This window comes from Bactrocera latifrons, unplaced genomic scaffold, assembly GCF_001853355.1.
Source record: "Bactrocera latifrons isolate USDA-ARS-PBARC rearing strain unplaced genomic scaffold, ASM185335v1 scaffold_168, whole genome shotgun sequence".
NCBI lineage: Eukaryota > Metazoa > Arthropoda > Insecta > Diptera > Tephritidae > Bactrocera > Bactrocera latifrons.
Genome location: NW_017535163.1, coordinates 478,850 through 498,767, shown reverse-complemented (window position 1 = coordinate 498,767; position 19,918 = coordinate 478,850). Strand labels below are relative to the sequence as shown.

Sequence of the window (19,918 nt, the reverse complement as noted above, 5' to 3'; positions counted from 1 at the left end):
GGTGTTGTTATGCATGGTGTTGGTGTTGTTACACATGGTGTTGGTGTTGTATCACACGGTGGTGTTGTATCACACGGTGGTGTTGTAACGCACGGCGGTGGTGTTGTTATACATGATGGTTCTTCAAATGGTTCCGGAAAATAAAAGGGGTACTCTTTTTCTCCATCATCATTATGATGTGTTTCCCGATTTACATAACACTTAGCAAGTTCAGGGAATGTACAAGCTTTAGTCTCAAAATCAAATTGCAATCCCCTGCGACATCTACGCGCTATAGCTCTGCCACGTCTGCAGATGTAGTAACGATAGCAGCTATGTTCGTCCGGCAGAAGTTCCCCAGAACTATGCGATGAACAATCCGGTCTTCTACGATCAGCACATGCCGTAAGGGTTTGTGGACCCACAGCAAATACTAGCAGTAGAAAGTAAACTGAAAAATCAAACAGACATTTACGGCTATAGTAAAGGTTAAAGCGCAATTCGAAGAAAACTTACGTGGTCTCATCTTTGCACTACTCTATTTGCCGAATCGGTTGTGATGAACGAACCTTATTTCGGATACTGACGATACGCAAAGTAGGCAGCTATTTTTATATGCCACACCAATCAGCTACACAGCCACTAATTACTATTCATTTCGTAAAAATATACCGGAAAAGCACTTGAGATTTCCTGTTCCGTGTCTACAAGTTACATATGCACTACAAGCAGTTTGTACTTACCGACGCATTCCATACACCGCAACTAATTACTAAATAACTGATAAGAACTGCTCTCACGGCATTTGGTTACAAAATTGTTATCTTTCCCTGAGTTAAACATAGGTTTGGTTGTTCTGACATTTTAATATATTTATATTTCTCGATAGATATTGATATCACTTTGCGCTTAAAGCGTTGCTGTGTCAGTTTCAGTAGTTTACTGCCCACCAGATCGACAGTTTCTGCTGGCGAAAGTCAGCACCGGGGCGATATTGTACACGCGCATTAGACTCTCTGCGTGTTTTGTTTTGCAAGCAGCAGAAATTCGCAGTGCGTCAACCCGTTCTTGGTAGCCTTGTCTACGCTCACACTTTGGTTTTCATATATTATATGTTCATCACTAATGCACACTTTAAAACAATGTATGTTTCGGCGCATATTATTCCAAAATACATAAGAATTATCTGCAAACCAATTCCATCGGAAAGGGCTAGCCAAAATATACAGAAGTACTACAAGTACATAATGCCTAGGAATTTTTTGTTTTTCTGCACGACAGCTTATCGTCACCTAAAATGCAAAATATCGTAACTTTACTTTTTTTAAGTTTATAGGCGAAAAAAATAAAAATAATAGAAACCACTCATATTGAAACAAAACTTGAGTTTTGGTTATAATATGGTTATATGTTGGTTATATCGAGAGCGGAAACTGAAAATTTCATGCCACATATACATATGTAACATGACGTAGTGTATCACATCTAATAAAAAACTCAATTTCTTTGTTTTTCTTTTGATGATAAGTGGTTTTGCATTTTAGGTGACAATATGTGGGACTAAAAATAGTTAGCCGATTTTATTGTTATTTCAGAGCATTTACTGAATTTAGGCATTATGCTTTCACATACGCCAGCTCGGTCTTTGCTTGCACCAAGAATTATTTTCTTTTTATTAGTTTACTTGCTTAAAAGCATAATTATTATTTTTTAGCTAACCCCCTATGGAGTTTAGTGCCACATCAGAGCTTTTCATTGTACTTTAGTATGCCAAAAATCTTAAAAATTTATTTCCAAAATTAAGCTGCAGCTGTAAACTCACTGCAGCCAAGCTTTGTATAATTCAGAAATCCGATACACATACCGACGCCTGTTTCCGCTGAAATAACGAATTCGACAATTGCAGCTAGCTACAACTATTGTACCCGCATATTTGCGTGCATAAATATGTAGGCGTGTTTATTTATAATAAAAGAGGATTTTTTCTTTGCGCTAACAACTCGTAGGTGTTCATATGTTGCATGGTTTCGTGCAATTTTGCATATTTGATTTGCCTCTGCCTACTAGCATATCTATTGCATGCAATATACAATATTAGTTACAACGACAAATGCATAAAAATAATCTCCAAAGAATTTTCAACTATTTCCGCTTGGCTTTTATATTTTTACAAAATTTTGTGAACAACACGACTGCAGTGTGAGGATCATAACCTCACTACTTAATCACGGTCAGTCAAAACGATAGTACTTATGCTGGATATATTGATTACAGGACATATTGTTATGTTATTATATTTTTTCAAAGTCGAAGGTCCTGGCAGCCAGTGCCCATTTTTTTCGTGTAAATAAAATAATTGTATTATTTTTTTCACATTTATAAATAAATAAAATAAATAAATATTTTTTCAAGCATAAATCTGATACTACTGCAATTTCACGTTCGATATTTGTACGAAGCTCATCAACCCAATTCACGAACACACGACGATTCTGATGGTTAAGCGGCTTCAGTTCTTGCGTGGATTTCAACTTTTAAGCGTGTAGACCAAGATCTTTTCGCAAATATCGCCACAACGATGTTACAGAGATGCTCAACGCTTCAGAACGACGTGTGAGAGACTTGAGTCTTACTCAATTAATGCGCTAGCGGCAGCAATATTCTCCACGCTACGGGCACTTTCTTATCTCACTGGCACCTTTTATATTGTGCCTTCGGATTCGATTTTTCCACCAGATGCCTAATTTTTGATCTGAGAGGACGATTGGGATGAGCATAAAAAGGACTCCGAATTTTGGTAATACATTTTAATAATCTCGACTCGTTATTGGCTCGTATATCTTTCGATGGTGAAATGGCAAACCTTACTGAAGAGAAATGTCAAAAGAGCAGGAAAACATAGGGCGTCCTTTGCTGTCCCTATCGGTCTACTTTTGTAACATACCTATTGAAAAATCCATTAAATATCACTACAAACAGTAATACTTTCGAACACAATAGATTGGAGTTAAAGTTCATGATAACACTTTGACAGTGAGAGTAAAATACATTAGGCATGATTATAAAACTCATTTCGTTCTTCTATCTAAATATAGGAGATCAGGAAGCTTTTACCACCGTATACAAAATATCCATCGTTGAAGTTAGCATACCCAACTGAACGGATGTAAAAAGGTTCTTTGCCTGTAACATGTTCTTCGGTTGTTAATATCAGTCATATGCAGCGCCCACGCTAACGGCAGTATGAAGCAAGTGTCAGCGTTACGACACCAGTGCGTGCGCAAGTTATGCTTGACGTCACTGTGTACATTGTCAACTGACATCAAGTCTGTCATACCGAATGAAGCTGTCACATCACATGCAAACTCATCACCTTCTAGTTACGCATTTTCTTTGCACACAGCAGAGAGTAGCAATATTAAACGGTTACTTATTACCCGAGAGTAGCAATATTTACTGAGTACTTACCAGTTTACTACCCGAAAGTTTTTAAAAAGTTAGAAAATATAAATGAAAAAGTTCAATAATCGAAACCAATCATTTATGCTCATAAACAATTATTCAATTTAGTCAAGTAGAGTTACTATACAAGCGAACTCGATTGCAAAGATGTTTTCTTTATGAGTAAGCTTTCTTTTATTAAAATAATATATCCATATATACACATATAGATATTCAATACTGAATCACATTTTCTATTTATGCATACTCAACAAAATATATTGCCATATTATTTCCAAATTTAACTGTAAAATTTGTTATTCCAAAACTTGTCTCATATTTCGCCCTGAAGGAGAGCATGTGGAATTCAATAGCTACATATGTACCATGTAAATGAAAGATAAGAGAATACAATATTTTTTGTAAGCATGTAACATAGTGGACTCAACTATGCATGTGTAATGGTGATATTTTTACCAGAAATTTACCGCCTACTATATGAAGCAAATAAAATAAATATGAAAATACGATATTCACACACTCAGAATCGGCTCTATTGTTTCCAGATTTTAAGCAAATTTTCCGCAAGAAAAACTTGCGCCGCTGCAAATAAATGTATGTACTTTCGCAAGCAACCTGCTGCCATCGAAAGTAAGTTCTCAGCCACGTTGTCGTCTGCCTCTTGCACAGCATTTCATTTTTTCTGTTTTCATCACATAGTCAGGGCATACTTTGTAACGGTTGGAATATTTCATGATGAAGCAAAATATCATATTATGTAACAAGTTAATTTGCAAGTGATCTGCCTGCTTGCCTGGCATTGAAATAAGATGAGAAGCTGAGGTGGAAAGCAAAATGCAAAGAGTAGTCACAGTCATAGGGTGTGGCTTATGGTGTTGGAGGCAAAAGCAAGCTATTTTTGGTAACACGTCAAAAGTACCGTTATTATTTGGAATTTGCTGACAATTTTATTTGCAGATGAGGAGAAAAAATAGGCAGTTTTTGGTAGCTTTAGCTTTAAACGATTGTGTAGACTGAGGTTATATGTAATATTTTTATTAATATGCCTACAAGTATACAAGTGCAATATATACCTAATATATAGTTTTGAATGTTTTTTTTTTTTTTTTTTTGTTTTGCATTTTGCTTGTGTGGAAAACTTTTCATTTGACTAGATATCTTCACGAAATTCAGCGTGGCTTATTGCCTATAGCAATACTTAAATCCTCGAAGAAATTGTTCAGATCGAGTTACTATAGCATATAGCTGCCAGACAAACTGAACCATCAAAATTAAGTGCTTATATGGAAAACTTTTTTATAATGCAAGTTATCGTCACGAAATTGGTCATGGATCATTACCTAAAAGAATAATGTAATATCCGATAGTGCATTGTTATGTTTGGCTTTAGCATAGTTTTAGGCGCTAACTGTGGCGTGATCAGTTCGTATTGTTTTCATATAATATTTTAATAATTTTACAAAAAACCGTTAATTGAGCTAAATATCTATACGCTCTAAGTAAAAAGTTTAATAAACAAATTAAATTCAAAGAAACTCGAAGAAATCCATAACTGCTTCCTCGACTCAAAAATATACTAAATTGATGAAATTTTTATAAATATGTTTATATGTATGTATGTAAATAAAAGAAAATAAGAGTAAATACACTTTTGTTTTAACTTAATTTACATTACAAAATCTTTGTTATTTAATTGATTGTTTTCCATATCGCAAAAGGCAAATGCGTCACATAACTATCTGTCTACATGTAAGCCAAACAAAACAATGTCAAATTGTGCACAATTCAATTAAAATTTATTGTTTTCACAGAGCATGTAAACGTATATTAAAATGTTGAAGGTCTGCTTAGTGAAGCAGCGCTGTAGGAACTTCACCAAAAAATATTTTTAGTTACGGTATGTGAAATTTCAGAGATTCATACGATTTTCCACTAGATTTTGAGAAATATATATATACACTCGTATATAAAAATCTTTCGTGTACTTAAGAAAGTTGCTAACTTATTTGTTCAGCCATACATAAACCCATGATTTCCTACTGGGTTGCGTACACACATACATACACAGCCAGAAAAATGTATGCCGAAGATTGTTTTGTAATTGATTTCTGCAATATTTCGATATGAATTATGCAATTAAGAATTACAGGCGCACACATACACGCATATACATGTATGCGTGGTGCCATGAGTGCAGAGCAAATATCCTCAAGTAGGCACAATAAAAATGCAAATGTGAGTTAAGTAAATTCACTTGTATACATGTGGCACCGCTGCTGCGGAATGCCGTAAAATTATGCAAATTATAAATATCTACATATCTACATACAAATCGGATTTCATTAAGCCAAGTTAAGCACGCTGTGCTGTGCTGCTGCTGCTACGAAAGGGATTAAGTATTCATGCGTACTCAGGATGCAGTTAATAATTGCAAATTGTTAAATGATTTGCTCAATGTAAACACTGATCTGTAGATGCGCACGACACTCGAATTAAGGGATTTTTGATTAACACGCAAAGAAAGTGCCGCTGTCGTATTTAGACACATGTGGCTGCATCATTAAGTAAACAATAAATTTCAATTAAAGCATTCACAATACGCACAAATGACATTATTTAACAAAGATGTACGAAAGAGTTGATTTTAATAATTAAGTTAGGTTAAGTTAGAATGGGTTAGATTAAGGCGGTAATGCTTCAGCATGGCGGAGGATTTTACGCTTATTAAAGTTCATTCTGCAGCTTAACGAACAATTTTCCTCAATTTTTTATTTTTTTATTTTTTTATTTTTTGTATTTCACCTGCGACACCAATAATAAGATAATGTGTTCTGAGGCGTAATCGCAACCTTTCTTTAATTAAAATCCATATATTGATTTGCATTACTTCCAGTTGATCCTTTTATATATTTATCCGACAATAATGGAGGTGTAGTATGTATTCACAATTACGTGGGGATATCACATCTCATAAAATTGAATTTTATATCAAAACCAAATAAGGAAGGGCTAAGTTCAGGTGTCACCGAACATTTTATACTCTCGCATCAAATACCGTATTTGTGTAAAGTTTTATTCCGCTATCATCATTGGTTCCTAGTGTATATATTATATAGAGAGGCATCAGATGGAATTCAAAATAGCGTTATATTGGAAGAAGGCGTGGTTGTGAACCGATTTCACATATTTGGTACATGTCATCAGGGTGTTAAGAAAATATTATATACCGAATTTCATTGAAATCGGTCGAGTACTTCCTGAGATATGGTTTTTGGTCCATAAGTGGGCGACGCCACGCCCATTATCAATTAAAAAATAAGCCCGGTTGCAGCTTCCTTCTAACATTTCTGGCTTAGTTATGACACTTTATAGGTTTTCGGTTTCCGCCATTTTGTGGGCGTGGCAGTGGGCCGATTTTGCCCATCTTCGAACTTAACCTTCGTATGGAGCCAAGAAATACGTGTACCAAGTTTCATCATTATATCTCAATTTTTACTCAAGTTACAGCTTGCACGGACGGACGGACGGACCGACAGACATCCGGATTTCAACTCTACTCGTCACCCTGATCACTATGGTATATATAACCCTATATCTGACCCTTTTAGTTTTAGGACTTACAAACAACCGTTACGTGAACAAAACTATATTACTCTCTTTAGCAACTTTGTTGCGAGAGTATAAAAATAGGAAGATTAGACTCCATATACCAAAATTAGGCATCACCGTGCTTCTGGTTAACGCTAGACCGGTTATTATCGGTTAATTTGTGATATAGTGTCTCAAGAAATATTTGCTAACAATATTTCTTTTTTCACGTTCCTTGGTACAGAAATGTAATGAAAACATTCCATTCATTCCTCTAGAACTCAGGGATTATTGAGATTCCAGTTAACTTTATATAGCTTTAGCCGTTAATGTGTGATATAGCTGAAAAATAAATTGGCCGCTCTCATATGTAATATATAATAATCATATATAATAATTTTTATTCTACACTTCCGGCTAAATTAATACCATAAATGCCAATATCGGGAAGTATTTCACTCCTTATGCTAAATAACATATACTATATAGTATGCGAAAACGTTTAGTAAACCTCTCCAAGCCTTAAAGTGAAAACATGAATCTGAAAATAAATTTTAACGTTCCTCCGGAACCCATTGTACTAAATAGCTGGGTATGCGTGCTGCCACTTCGGCTTTAATTAGCGCAAAATGACGCATATTTTGATGCACTATCGTAGGACCTCTACAATCTTGCTATTTCGCTTCATCTTTGCGCTCAAACGATTTTGTGCTCTCAATGAAATTCTTATATCAGCTAACCTTTTGTAAACAGCCTTTCAAGGTTCAGTGCCTGATGAGTGAGAAGACTTCAGTGTCTAGTTTGCGTTACAGCTGGGCGGCTGGAAAACGGTTTTCTTATTCCCTTCTAGCGCACAGCTGAGGCAAATGTTATTATAGGGCCGACCCGTTTTTACTGCATGTTCTCCAAAAGGAGAGAAGTTATTTATAGTATAGTACTAATAATGTTATTCTGGACCTAAGTAATAATTCCTTAGATCTAGTTTCATTATACTTCTGCCATATCTGCCTCGTAATCTCGCTGTTAGTTATTGATTTCCATCTGCTCTGCGCTATTTGTTCAAAGTGTGTCCACATAACTATTTTTTCGTACTCAGAGGTCATAGCAATAACTCGGTTTCGGATTCATCTAGAGAGGCTCCTGACTTAGCCAACTCGTCTGCTTTTCCGTAGCACAAATGTTCCTGAATGAATGGGAAGACAAATTATGTGCAAATTGTTGAATTGTTCATCCAGTGAACTTAACTTTGTCACAGAATACTCATGCGTATAATAACACACGTATAGTATTTGAATAACATATATTTATATAAGAGGCATGTACATCCTCTCGATATACGCTTACTTGAAGACTTCTCAAAATATTTGCAATTTATGTAAACAAGTTCAGACTTCCTGCACGCGGCCCTTAATACATTTATAATACAAATATATTCGTGCACATTTGCAACGGCAAAGTTAGTTGTTGAAAATGCGGCCAAAATATATGCGCGCTTGCGTGAAAAGTTGGCGAAAGTGCAAGCAAACTAAATGAAGTACTCGGAGCGGCATGTAGCGTAAGGCACAGAAGGTAAATACTTTGCAACAAAGTTTTTAACACGCATGCCGCCGCAATGCACAGTAGTTGGAGTACCTACCTCAACGCACAAGCACGCATACTTAATAGGAATGAACACTCAAATTCATAAACTCAATTTTTTTAATATTCTTTTTTGCAATACGCGTGTTGAAATATATTTCTTATTTACCTTATTAAATTTAATTGTTTTTCGTTGGCAACTTTTACTATGAACCACCCTAGTAACAGCATTACTTGAAGCGTATTTAAGCTTTCCTATAAACATATTTGTGTAATTTCCTGACACTCAAGCATGCATTTTCCGCCAACAACAACGAAAACGCATCACTTTTGCAGCACTTTACTGTTACTGGCACTCTTATGCAATCAACTTCACTTTCAAGCGAACTTCGCTTTATTTTCACAAGTTGCTAAGTTCGCTGGTCAAATACCTGTCAAATACAAAAGTGTAAAACGGATATTTTATAAGAGTTGCACAAACTTAAAATACACAAAATTGGAATGTTAATGCTCAAGTGTGCGCCCACATTTGACTACTTTATTCACTTTTGAATTTTGTGTGTGTGTGTGTGTGTGTGCTCAAAAGCATATTTGGCATTCGTTTGCTTAAGTGCATGCATGTGCACTTCGAAAGTTCCTTCTTATTGCCTTATTGATTTTAAGTAGTTTTCGAAAATTTATGCGAAATTTTGTTTAACTTTGTTGAATGCAAATAAAATCATTTTTTGGAAATACACGAAATCGCTTGCTTAATGGTTTAAGATATTGAAAAGAGATAGTGTGAGAAAAAGAGAGAGCTAGAAGTTGATTCCTTTTAGGTGTTTTGAGAAAAAATATTAGCAATAAACCACATGAGGGTCAAATCATAAAATTGTGTTTTTCATATCAAACGACAAAACTTATTGAATCACCTGGTATATTGAAGAAGTCGCACGATAGAGRGTCTGAAACCTCGTGTGGTATTTAACGGCTCGAAGAGTTTCTTCAAAAATGCTCAACGTTGGCTTACACAGCCGTATTAGTTTTTCTGGGAAACCGGATTCAAACATTCAGCCATAGCGGCATAAAGGCAGCGCCGATTTGTGCTGTCCAAAGTTTTGAAATCGACGAAGAGATGAAGTGTGTGATCCTCTTTTCATAAGTTTTTTCCTAGATTTGTCGCATGGTGAAAGTCAGTTTTCGATTTTCTAGGCCTGAAACCACTATGGTATGGTCCACTTGTTGACGGTGATCTTTAACACAATACGCACGATAGAACCTTACATATATTTGACGTTGAAGACGCTTATCCCACGGAACTTGGCGCAGATTGTGGAGTCTCCCTTTCAGTGGATTGGGCAGAACACACTTAAATTCCTATCATAGGGCATGCTTTCGTCCGACCATATGGTTGATGCGCTCCAAGCGGTCATAGAAGACATTTTGGGTCGCATCGTCCTTTTTTTCCATCCGGGCGTGGGCGCAAATCAGTGATATGTTAAAGAACTTCGCTCCTTCCAATTAAAGGACCTGACATTCCAGATGCGTGTTCTTAAATCGTAATCTTTAGTACGTTTGCAGTGGTTGTCATCAAAAGACGGATCTCTCATCCGAGACTGTTCTTTCCATTGGGGGTGTTTGTTTTTACGTGGCGTGTTCCAACCCTAGCACACAACCCTGTTGAGGGATGTTTCGTCTTTTCATTTTAGCTCTCCTCCAAAGGGATGTTTTGGCTACCTAGAATATACTTGGTCTAATACCGGAAGTCGCGAGCTGCTTAAGTCAGATGTAAAAGAATTATTACTGGTAACTCCTAGATGGATGGCGCTCAGAAAACTTTCCATGTATCGCGTCACAAGCCAGTGAAAGGATGGAAAAAAATGCATCAATTAGGTGTCGAATTGCTTCCATATCCACCGTATTGCTTGTTCTCAGGTCTAAAAAGAATGCTCGCTGGGAAAAAAATTTCGTTTTATGAAAGAGTAATCATTTTTTTAAGCTGCCACAGTAGTAGATGACTTCGCTCAATCCAGAAAAGGCAAAATAGATTGAAGGTTCCATCCTAGAAACCTGAACAGCATGTAGCTAATATTACGTTAAATGACAGCAAACATTTCAGATCTATGTTACAGTTGTCTTCCGTGGAGTATTGTGAGTTGGTCAACAGCATACAAGTACATCGACTTCAGTCATAAAGCTACGGTTTTCTTACATTACAGAGTTCAATCATTTATCATTTTAAAACCTAAAAACTGTGTAAAACCAGAATCCCTCGGTAGATGAAAAAAATATATGCAACGGCCACATTAAAACGAACATACCGAAAAGCCCGCTGTACACAGATGGCTGTCCTTCATGCATGACATACTTTCCTTTGTATAATATGTGAAATAAAAACAATAGACATATTTTTGTATACAAACACTCCACTATATACTTCTGAGCTGAGCACTTAAGATGCAAGCGAAGAAAATCTACACTAAATGCAGGCATAGATTGAGACAAATATCGCTTTGTCATATTTAATTTTTCGCTATTTACTTCATATATAAAAAAATATATATAGAAATATAGCCCTTGCATTGCCAGCATGCTGCCTTTCGCCTGGCCATGACTTCCAGCAGCCAGACAACCGCAGCGCTTGATTACATTTACCTGATATTTGCAAGGAAAAATTGCACCCCTTTCAACAACCGGCAACAACCCTATAATAAAAACACATATTATAAATTTTTTATTATCTTTGTTGTTATGGTTACTTTTTGCGGCTGCCATTGCAGTTCAGGCGCGTAGTTTAAGAGCGATAGCGGCGCATTAGTGGTTGCTGAATTCCTTATATTGCTACCCATCACAACTTAAAAGCACAAACACAACTTAAGACAATATTAATGTGCGTAGCAGTGGGATAAAAGGTTGTCATGCCGCAGTAAAGAGTGACAACAACGGCAATATGAAAAAATAGAAAACTTAATAAACCGCACAGAGTGCTTACAACACAAGCAAGTGTTTTTTGCGCTTATATTTGTGTGTATGTGCGTGTACTGCATATGAATTTTCTCACACACACACAACTCAATGCTAATGCTTACAAAATAGTACACCGCCAAGGCCAAGCTATATGCGTCCGCATATATTTGCTGATATTGCAACCCAGTGTCTGCCTTTGTCTCGCCATTCACTCAACCAGCGTACGCTTTTGCCTGGCGGACGCGCCACATGCTTGAACAGGTTGTTGCAGCGCACACACGTAAAAACATTTGTGGATATGTGTGGCAGTTACAGGTGGCACAATTGCTCGTGATTTTACGTTTTGCAATGTTGTGATATTCTTCATCAAAATTTGTTTTTGCATTGGCTTAAATGCACTACTGTCTCGTGCAAGCACGCGTTCCTACCTCGCCTTGACTTACTCATGCATATTTTCATTGTTGTTGCATTGTGTCGTTGGAATTAGTTCCTTCAACATACAAAAAATTATTAGTGTAGGGAAGTCGAAAAAGTATTTTCGTATTTCACACCAAACTTCAGCCATTTCTTTTTATTTATAATGAACTTTAATTAACCAAATCCCAAGGTATAAGGTCAGGGCTATATGGTGAATGCATCAAAACGTTCCAGACAAGCTCTCCCAGTTTTTGCCGAGTCATCAGAGATGTGTGTGATCTAGCGTTGCCCTGATGGAAGATGTAACCCTTTTCGTTGATCAATATTGGCCTTGTTTTCGATTGCTTGCTTCAATCTCATCAGTTGTTGCCAGTAAAAAGTAGAATCAATCGTTCGACCACGCAGGAGGAGCTCATAGTGGATGATTGCTTTCCTATCGCACCAAACGCTAGCATAAGCTTTCGAGGCGTCAACCCTGGCTTTGCGACCATTTGTTGAGCTTCACCGCGATTGGACCGTGATCTTTTTCGCACATTATTGTCGTATTTGATCCACTTTTCGTCTCCTGTTACCATTCGCTTCGGAAATGGTTCGCTTTCATTTCGTTTCAGCAAAGAATAGCACATCGGTCCACTAAATGTTTCACTAATCAATTTAACTCATGTGCTATACAAACATCGAGCTTCTTTTTGTAGCTAGCCATGTTTAAAATTAAGTTCCTTAGTGATGTCAAATTTCATTGATGGCGCTCAAGTCATTCTTCCCCTTTTTATACAAAAATTTCCAAATATTGCGAATATCTTAAGTATTTTCACAAATTTTTAAAGCCGTAACTTTTTAACAACTCCCCTAAATTTAAAAATTCCCAATGAAGCCTAAAATCTTAGCTTTTCAACACTATATGGTATGGCACAATGTGGTTGGTAGCACTGGAGATATGTATACAACTGCAATGACATCTACTGTAAAATACGAAAAAACTTTTTCGACTACCAAAAATTTAATAAAAAAAAGTGCAAACATCAAATAAAAATCAAACGGGTTCGCGTGAAAATGCAAGCGATTAGCGGTTTAGTTATTTTATGTACAAATTTCTTAATAATTTTTGACATTTTTTATTGAAATCTTATTATATTTTCATTATCGTCATTTGTTAATTAGATTTAACTATTTATTTGTAATCAATAATTTATTATTTATTTTTTTTTTTTTTGTTTTTTGTTTTCCACACATTAAACACCTTAGCGCTTTAAATTTAACACAATTATTTACAGTTGGCAAGGAAAAAACACACAACGCCAATAACAACACAATCAAACCGCATTGGCTTGACCATAATAGAATTGTACACTAATTAACATAATACAACAAAGTGCTTAGTGGATACTTAGATAATTACATGTGCAATTTGCATTGTAGTAATTAAAGTAAAAACTGTTAATATATGCTAAAATAATATAATTCGCCGTTATATATGTAATCGTGCGTATGCCTTCATACCCAACGCCTTTTTATGTGTGTGTGTGTGTGTAATGTGCATGTGTTTTTGTACGGCTGAAGGCTAGCATATGTATTTGGCATACATTTTTGGTAAGCAATTATTTTAATTAGCGCATTAATTATAGCAATAATAAATGGCAATTGGCATGAATGTTTGCGCTAGGCATTGCGACACGCGCTGATGAACGCCCACTAGCGCGAGTTTGAAACACCACGCATTGGCGAAGATATAAGTACAACTGTGGCTAACAAGTAGTAAGACTTTACTTATAATTAAAAGATCTTAACTAATTCTTCAAAATCTATGTTGTCCTCTTCAAAGTAATCCCCCTTGTCCCCAATACACTTGTGCCAACGTTTTTTCTAATCCTCCAACCAATTGTTAAAGTCAATCAATTCTTACATCCCTGGAGGCCTGTAGACGAGTCAGAGTTACGTTGATCCTGAAGGCTGGAAGGGGTTCCACGTTACGGCCAAAGACTTTAGGCGCATCAGCCTCTCCTCCTTTTTACTAAAAACTCTGGCGAGATTGATGGACTGGTACACAAGGAAACGCATTCCGAGGAACTATCTATCAGGAGCGCAACATGCTTACTGTAAAGGCAAGACAGTAGTTACTGCCGTATCATGGCTTGAGGAAACCATTAGGGCTAAGGAATCCGCTGTTGGCACTTTCCTCGCTATTGGCAGAGCTGTCAATAACGTCCGGCTGTAAGCAGTCGTTACTGCTCCTGCTCTGGACGGTATTGGGTTTGAATAAAGCCTCTAACACATCATTCTCAGTCTTCTGTGCGACGGAATGTGATTAGGTAAGCCCCACAAGCATTTTATTCGAAAGCGTCTTGCTTATAACTTGTGGACCGCTGCCGCTATTGGGAGACATCCGTCTGCCATTTCCGAATACTGAACTATCATCATCCTCATCAAGAGAAAATATGGCATCGATTCCCTTATACTGCTACAGAGGAGCATTGGCAAAACGAGGGGCCTATCAGCGAAAGTGGTCCTCTGGCTCCACGACGCCATTCCGTTCTATGTAGTATTTACGTGGTGAAAGGCTCTAGAACAGACCACACAAAACCTCGAAAGCGTTCAACGGTTGGACAGGGTTGGTCGAGGAGCCATCAATAATGTCGAGTGTCTTTATGCTAAGACTGGTGTGAGTGCCAGACCACCATCAGTACATGTGCTGTCGCAAAAGTTTTTGGTCCAAGATAAATCGCAAGAGATCTAGTGATCTTTTTGTCTTCAGTAAGGCTATCCTTTTCCTAGTTATGGGGCTTTCAGCAGGCGTCCATGTTGTAAAGTTGGGTCTTACCAGACGTCAACAGCTGAAGTCTTGACTATCCCTCGTTTGGGAGGTCCAGATTTAAACACTTGGGAGCGCATACCTTCAGACGTCCCGCTGAGTTGACGGGATTGGAAATTAAATTGTAGGGGCTACTAACAGTTTTACTAACTTATAAGTTCGAACACAGAAGTTCTTCTTTTCTATGGCTTCACAAAGAACTACATATAGTAGTCCACTTGCGATCTTTGATCAGTCATCTAACCTAACCTGACTTTTCGCACGATTTTTAGCCGATTGATTGTATTTTTCCATGTAGTAAGCCTATGCCAAGACTCACTGCCCGTGATAATACCTTTAATATCATTCTGTATATATATGTATATCAGGGTGTTTTTTTTTTTGGTTTTTTTTTTATTGTTTTGAACTATTAATGTTTTTGAGTCCCGTCACGAAATTTCCTTGGAAATAACCTAAAAAATTGCCTGAAAAATTTAACCCTTAATATTAACATTAAGAACTGGACCAAGGCCTATAAAAATTGCCCATAGAGAATACACTACAATCGTGAATTTTATCGTTAAATTCCTTTCTCAAAATTTCTCAAAATTGTTCACTCTACAAAAGTGCCCAGTGCAACAAAATCGTAACTCACATCAGCGAGGTAGTACGAGGCTCTAAACCCAATTTTTTGAAGAATTTCGCATTTTTTGTATATATCTCGTAAATGATAGGAGCAATTGAAAAAATGTACATGACAAATTTCTAGGAAATTTTATTTACTATAAACAAGATTCGAGGTCAAATCGCTGTCATTCATATTTCTCGAGATATTCGGCTTTTTGAATAAGGTTGCATACAATTTTCATAGATTTTTTAATACGTACCATCTTGATAGATACCAATTGATGGAAATTATGCTTAAATGTAACTCAAATTTAATAGTTCAATCATTCTAATAGAAGCAAAAGGCGAAGGGATCACCGCGGCGTATACGCAACGCTGAAAGCGTGAAAAACTGACACAGCAAATATTGCAGTCACTTTTCGAACAGTCCATGTTCAATATAAAAGTTTGAATAAATTCATTTAAATCACAATTTACTTTACTTTCAAACAAACAAAAACAATAACAACCAAAAGTAAATACGAGCGCAAAATGTGCAAAGTAAGCGCAACTTGCTAACCACCGCGCTCATAGCAACATGTTGCAGGCGAAATAAATGCTTTTTTTGCACACATACAAACGTATGGATGTGTGTTTATGTGAGCGCTTGACATTTGTAACGGAAAGCACGTCAATAACCACACTGAATGAAAATTCATAATTGTGTGGGCTTGTGTGAGCGCGAAAATCGCGCACACTCACGCATATGTTGCATGCAGCCAGTCAATCAAATATTTGTTGCAAATATGCCACATGTTTTCCATTACATTTTTCAAACGTCATTAATCCACAAACACATTGCTGCAGGCATTGGCAAATAATGTAAAATGTCACACAACAACAAATGTGGAAAAATGGTATTTATGTAAATATTAAAAATGTGTGCATTTAAATTCGAAGCTGAGTGACGTACGGAAATTATGATTTTACCAACAAATGATGCAAGAAAATTTTGTATGTGTATACTTATACATATATTCATTTTTTTAAAGCCCTCCGATTATATTTTTATAGCTTCATAACCAATTTAATTCAAATCAATGTTTTTGTTGCATAAGTATTCGAAATTGCCTTGGAAAAAATTAAGATGATTTATTAATTAAATATATTGCTCATTATTAGTTTCTTCAACATCTCAATTTATTCTCATAAAAATAGTTATAGCGGAAGTTCGAGCCTTTTTTGGCTGCGCTTTCAATTTAAGTCACCCTCATGTGATAAAAAAAAAGAATTAAACGTGTGTATTTTTTAGCATAAATAACTTTTTTTTTAGTTTTCAAGTAAATTACCCCTCTATACCGCCTTGTCCTTAGCTGTTTGCATAGAACTCCTTTCTGAGATGGCGGCCTTTGAAAGCACCTCAAAAAGATAACTCTGCCCACATCACATCCTATTTTTTATAACCTAAAACCTCTTCGTATATTTGAAACAAGTCACAGTAACGACCTAACCGAACATAACAGCCTAAAAAACCCCTACGTATATTAAAAAAAAAAGTTACTTTGACGAACAAACCAGAAGTTTAGTTTTGTAACCGAAATAGTACAGATTTCTTGTCTTGTTATAATTTTTTTCGTTAAGTGGTTACATGGGTTTCAAGGCTTCAAAACAAAAGATTTTATTATTCTGTAATATCTCCAGACTATGGCCTATATTCTCAAAGGGACTCGTGTAAAAGCTTAGGTGCTACAGCTTTGCCAGTTCGAGATCAACTCTATAGTCACTTAAAACTTTAATCGCGTTTTTCTCGAAACTATGTTTGGAAAGTCGGTTGGCAAGATTTCTCGCGAACTAACAAAACGATCTGAGTGACATTTTACACAGACCTTTGAGTTAGAGATTACAAAATCTCAGTCACAAAAAGGATCTAACCGGAAGTATAACCGATTTTGTAACCGAAATAGTAAAAATTTCGTATATTATGTCTTGTACCTCCTTTCTATTAAGAAGTTACAAGGGTTTTACAGCTTCAAAAAAAAAATTGTCTTATTTATTCTGTAACATCTCTAGGCATTGTCCTAAACTCTCACGTTGATCCGAGTATGAGCTTTAATCTTCTTGTTCAGTTACAACAATCGAAAACGTTGTCGAGAAATGTTCACCAAAAATTTCCATATTTTTTGTAAGAAAAAGTATGAACACAACCATTTTTCACTTTTTCTGATTTTCCTACGTCCGATACCTATACGTAGTGGGTGTTAATTAAAACAAGTACTTTTTTTCTTATTTCTTTTGATAATCACGTAAGAAGTTCTGCTGTCAACGCGGAGGCACAATTTTTTCGATGAACTGCCAGAAATGACGACGTAATGACGACGTAGTTTTCCTTTGAAATTTTCACAAAAATCTTTGTAAAATTTCTATCTGTCGAATGATAACAAGTTTTTATAAAATATTTAATTTTTTTTATGAACAAAATAATGAAAAAAACCCTTATTTGCTCGAGGAAACCCATGTAACCCCTCAAAATTTAAGGAATCGAAAGGTATTTGCCTTTTTGGTGACTAAACCAGGTAAAGGTTTCAGGTGCACTTAACTGAAACTTTTAATAGTTCACTAGCTTTCTCACTTTCTTTATAATTATTTTGGAGAGAGCGCTCCATTACATACATATATTGCTTTCCAAAAGCTGATTTATTTCGTATGCAATAACTTGGCTGCAATGAGTAAGCTAGTTTGTAGTTTCTTTCGGAAATATTTTATATTCTAATCAAGTGTACTAATTAATATATTCCAATTAATTTATGAATTAGTACCGTTAACAGAATTCCTAAAGACTTTCTACAACTGAGACAGCAATCTTCCATCCTATACATAACACTGCCGTACCTCAGTTTGCGCTTACCGCAAATTGCTTAAGCTCATGGAGCACGGCTTACACACACACACACACAAGTAGTGAAATATACATATATATATATATGTATGCGTGCAAAAACTAAGTAATGTACTTGCATTTGTATTACCAAGCACATTAACATGTTTACAAAGTTGTTGTGCACTGCTGTGTACCCAATCCGCTCAAAGTTGTAAGTTTTGTGTCGACAATTTCCAATCAAACACACACATGCGCACGCACATACCAACAAGCAAAATTACACGAATGCAAACAATTTCAACACACACCCACACGCTTGCATTTGTGCTCAAATACATACAAATAAATAAAACAGCGCAAACACAGCACTGGATGCATGTAAGTTTGTGTTTCAGGGTGTGTGTGTGTGCCTGTGTGGGTTTCTGCAAATACCATGCAAGCAGATTTGGTTGCATTTAAATCAAATTAAAATGTTCGACTACTTGCCAAGGTGGAGCGCAACACAATCAATCGTCTTAGACAAGCTGCAGATGAATGTATCGAAGGAGATAGTGGCAATCCGCTTAGAGCCTGTTACGTAGCAGCAGTGTAGGCGAATAGCAATAATGAGAATTACAAGATGCAGAGGAAGAAAATAAGTATGTACTTACACGCAGGTGTACATATGTTGTGGCATGCAACACACGAGTAATGAACCGGAAAAAAGATAAAATATGACAGTCAGTTGCAAGGCGCATACAATCCAATATGACTTAGCAGCAACCGATTCAGGCTTAAAATCTATATTTGTATACTCGTGCTATATAAGAAGAACTAATTTATACAAGAAAAACAAATTCTCTGTTGCTTTTACACTTTAATTAGCATCTTCTACTAATGCCTATAATCATCCGTTTTCTTATTACAATTTTTTTTTTCCAATCAGATCAAGGTCAAGGTCTTCTGGGTTATCCACCTTTTGTCACAAGTACAAGAAAACTATTTTCATTGGTTGGACATGTATATGAGAAACTTCGAAGGCCTTCCAAAAACAGTCACGTACATTACGCGCCTGAACATATGTTAAGATTTAGGATTTAGTTTGCGGACAGCTCAATCAGATATGATCTTTTAAAGAGGACAAGTCAGAGATGAAGAATGAAGCTTGAGGCATCAAAAGTTGAACTCTATTGATCTGATTGAAGCCCCACATCCATATAAAATATTTTAAGGGGTTACATGGGTGTACCGGATTCAAAAATTGACTTTTTGCAAGTTCTAAGTGAAAGTTCTTACTAAAACACGTATCTTTTGACCTTAGATGATCCCGTAGGAAGTTATCCGCTAAGGCGGGCCCATACTTTTTACGAGGGGACACCGGAAATGGCGTCACAATGGCAGAGTTTAAAATATTTTTTTTTTTCCAAAAATGACGGTGGTATATATCCGATGAGCCCAGAGCCAGTCACAAATTTATTGAGCCGGCTAATATCTACTCCAGCCATTTCGCCAGTTTCGTAGAAAGTATGGCAACCAAGATGCTTCAACTATAGTATGGCGACAGCTGGACAGTGAGAGAAAAAGTTTCCAGATGTATCCATCTCATCTTATCGCCTGCAACCTTAACAAAATTTAATATAGAAGTCGCTTTATGCCACAGCTAGTTACATAAGTCTTGTACAACTTGACTTGCTTTA

General features: G+C 36.3%; 1 protein-coding gene across 1 annotated transcript in view; it reads right to left on the bottom strand.

The window, feature by feature from the left end:
- LOC108966632 (mucin-2-like) overlaps positions 1 to 577 on the bottom strand; it is a 2,162-nt gene extending 1,585 nt beyond the window's left edge. Inside the window, exons 1-2 of the mRNA XM_018929634.1 lie at positions 496 to 577; positions 15 to 430 (exon numbers count right to left, since the gene is read on the bottom strand). Coding sequence (XP_018785179.1) covers positions 15 to 430; positions 496 to 505 — 426 coding nt within the window. The 5' untranslated portion in view covers positions 506 to 577. The remainder of the gene's footprint in view (positions 1 to 14; positions 431 to 495) is intronic.
- Positions 578 to 19,918: the final 19,341 nt, after the last annotated feature.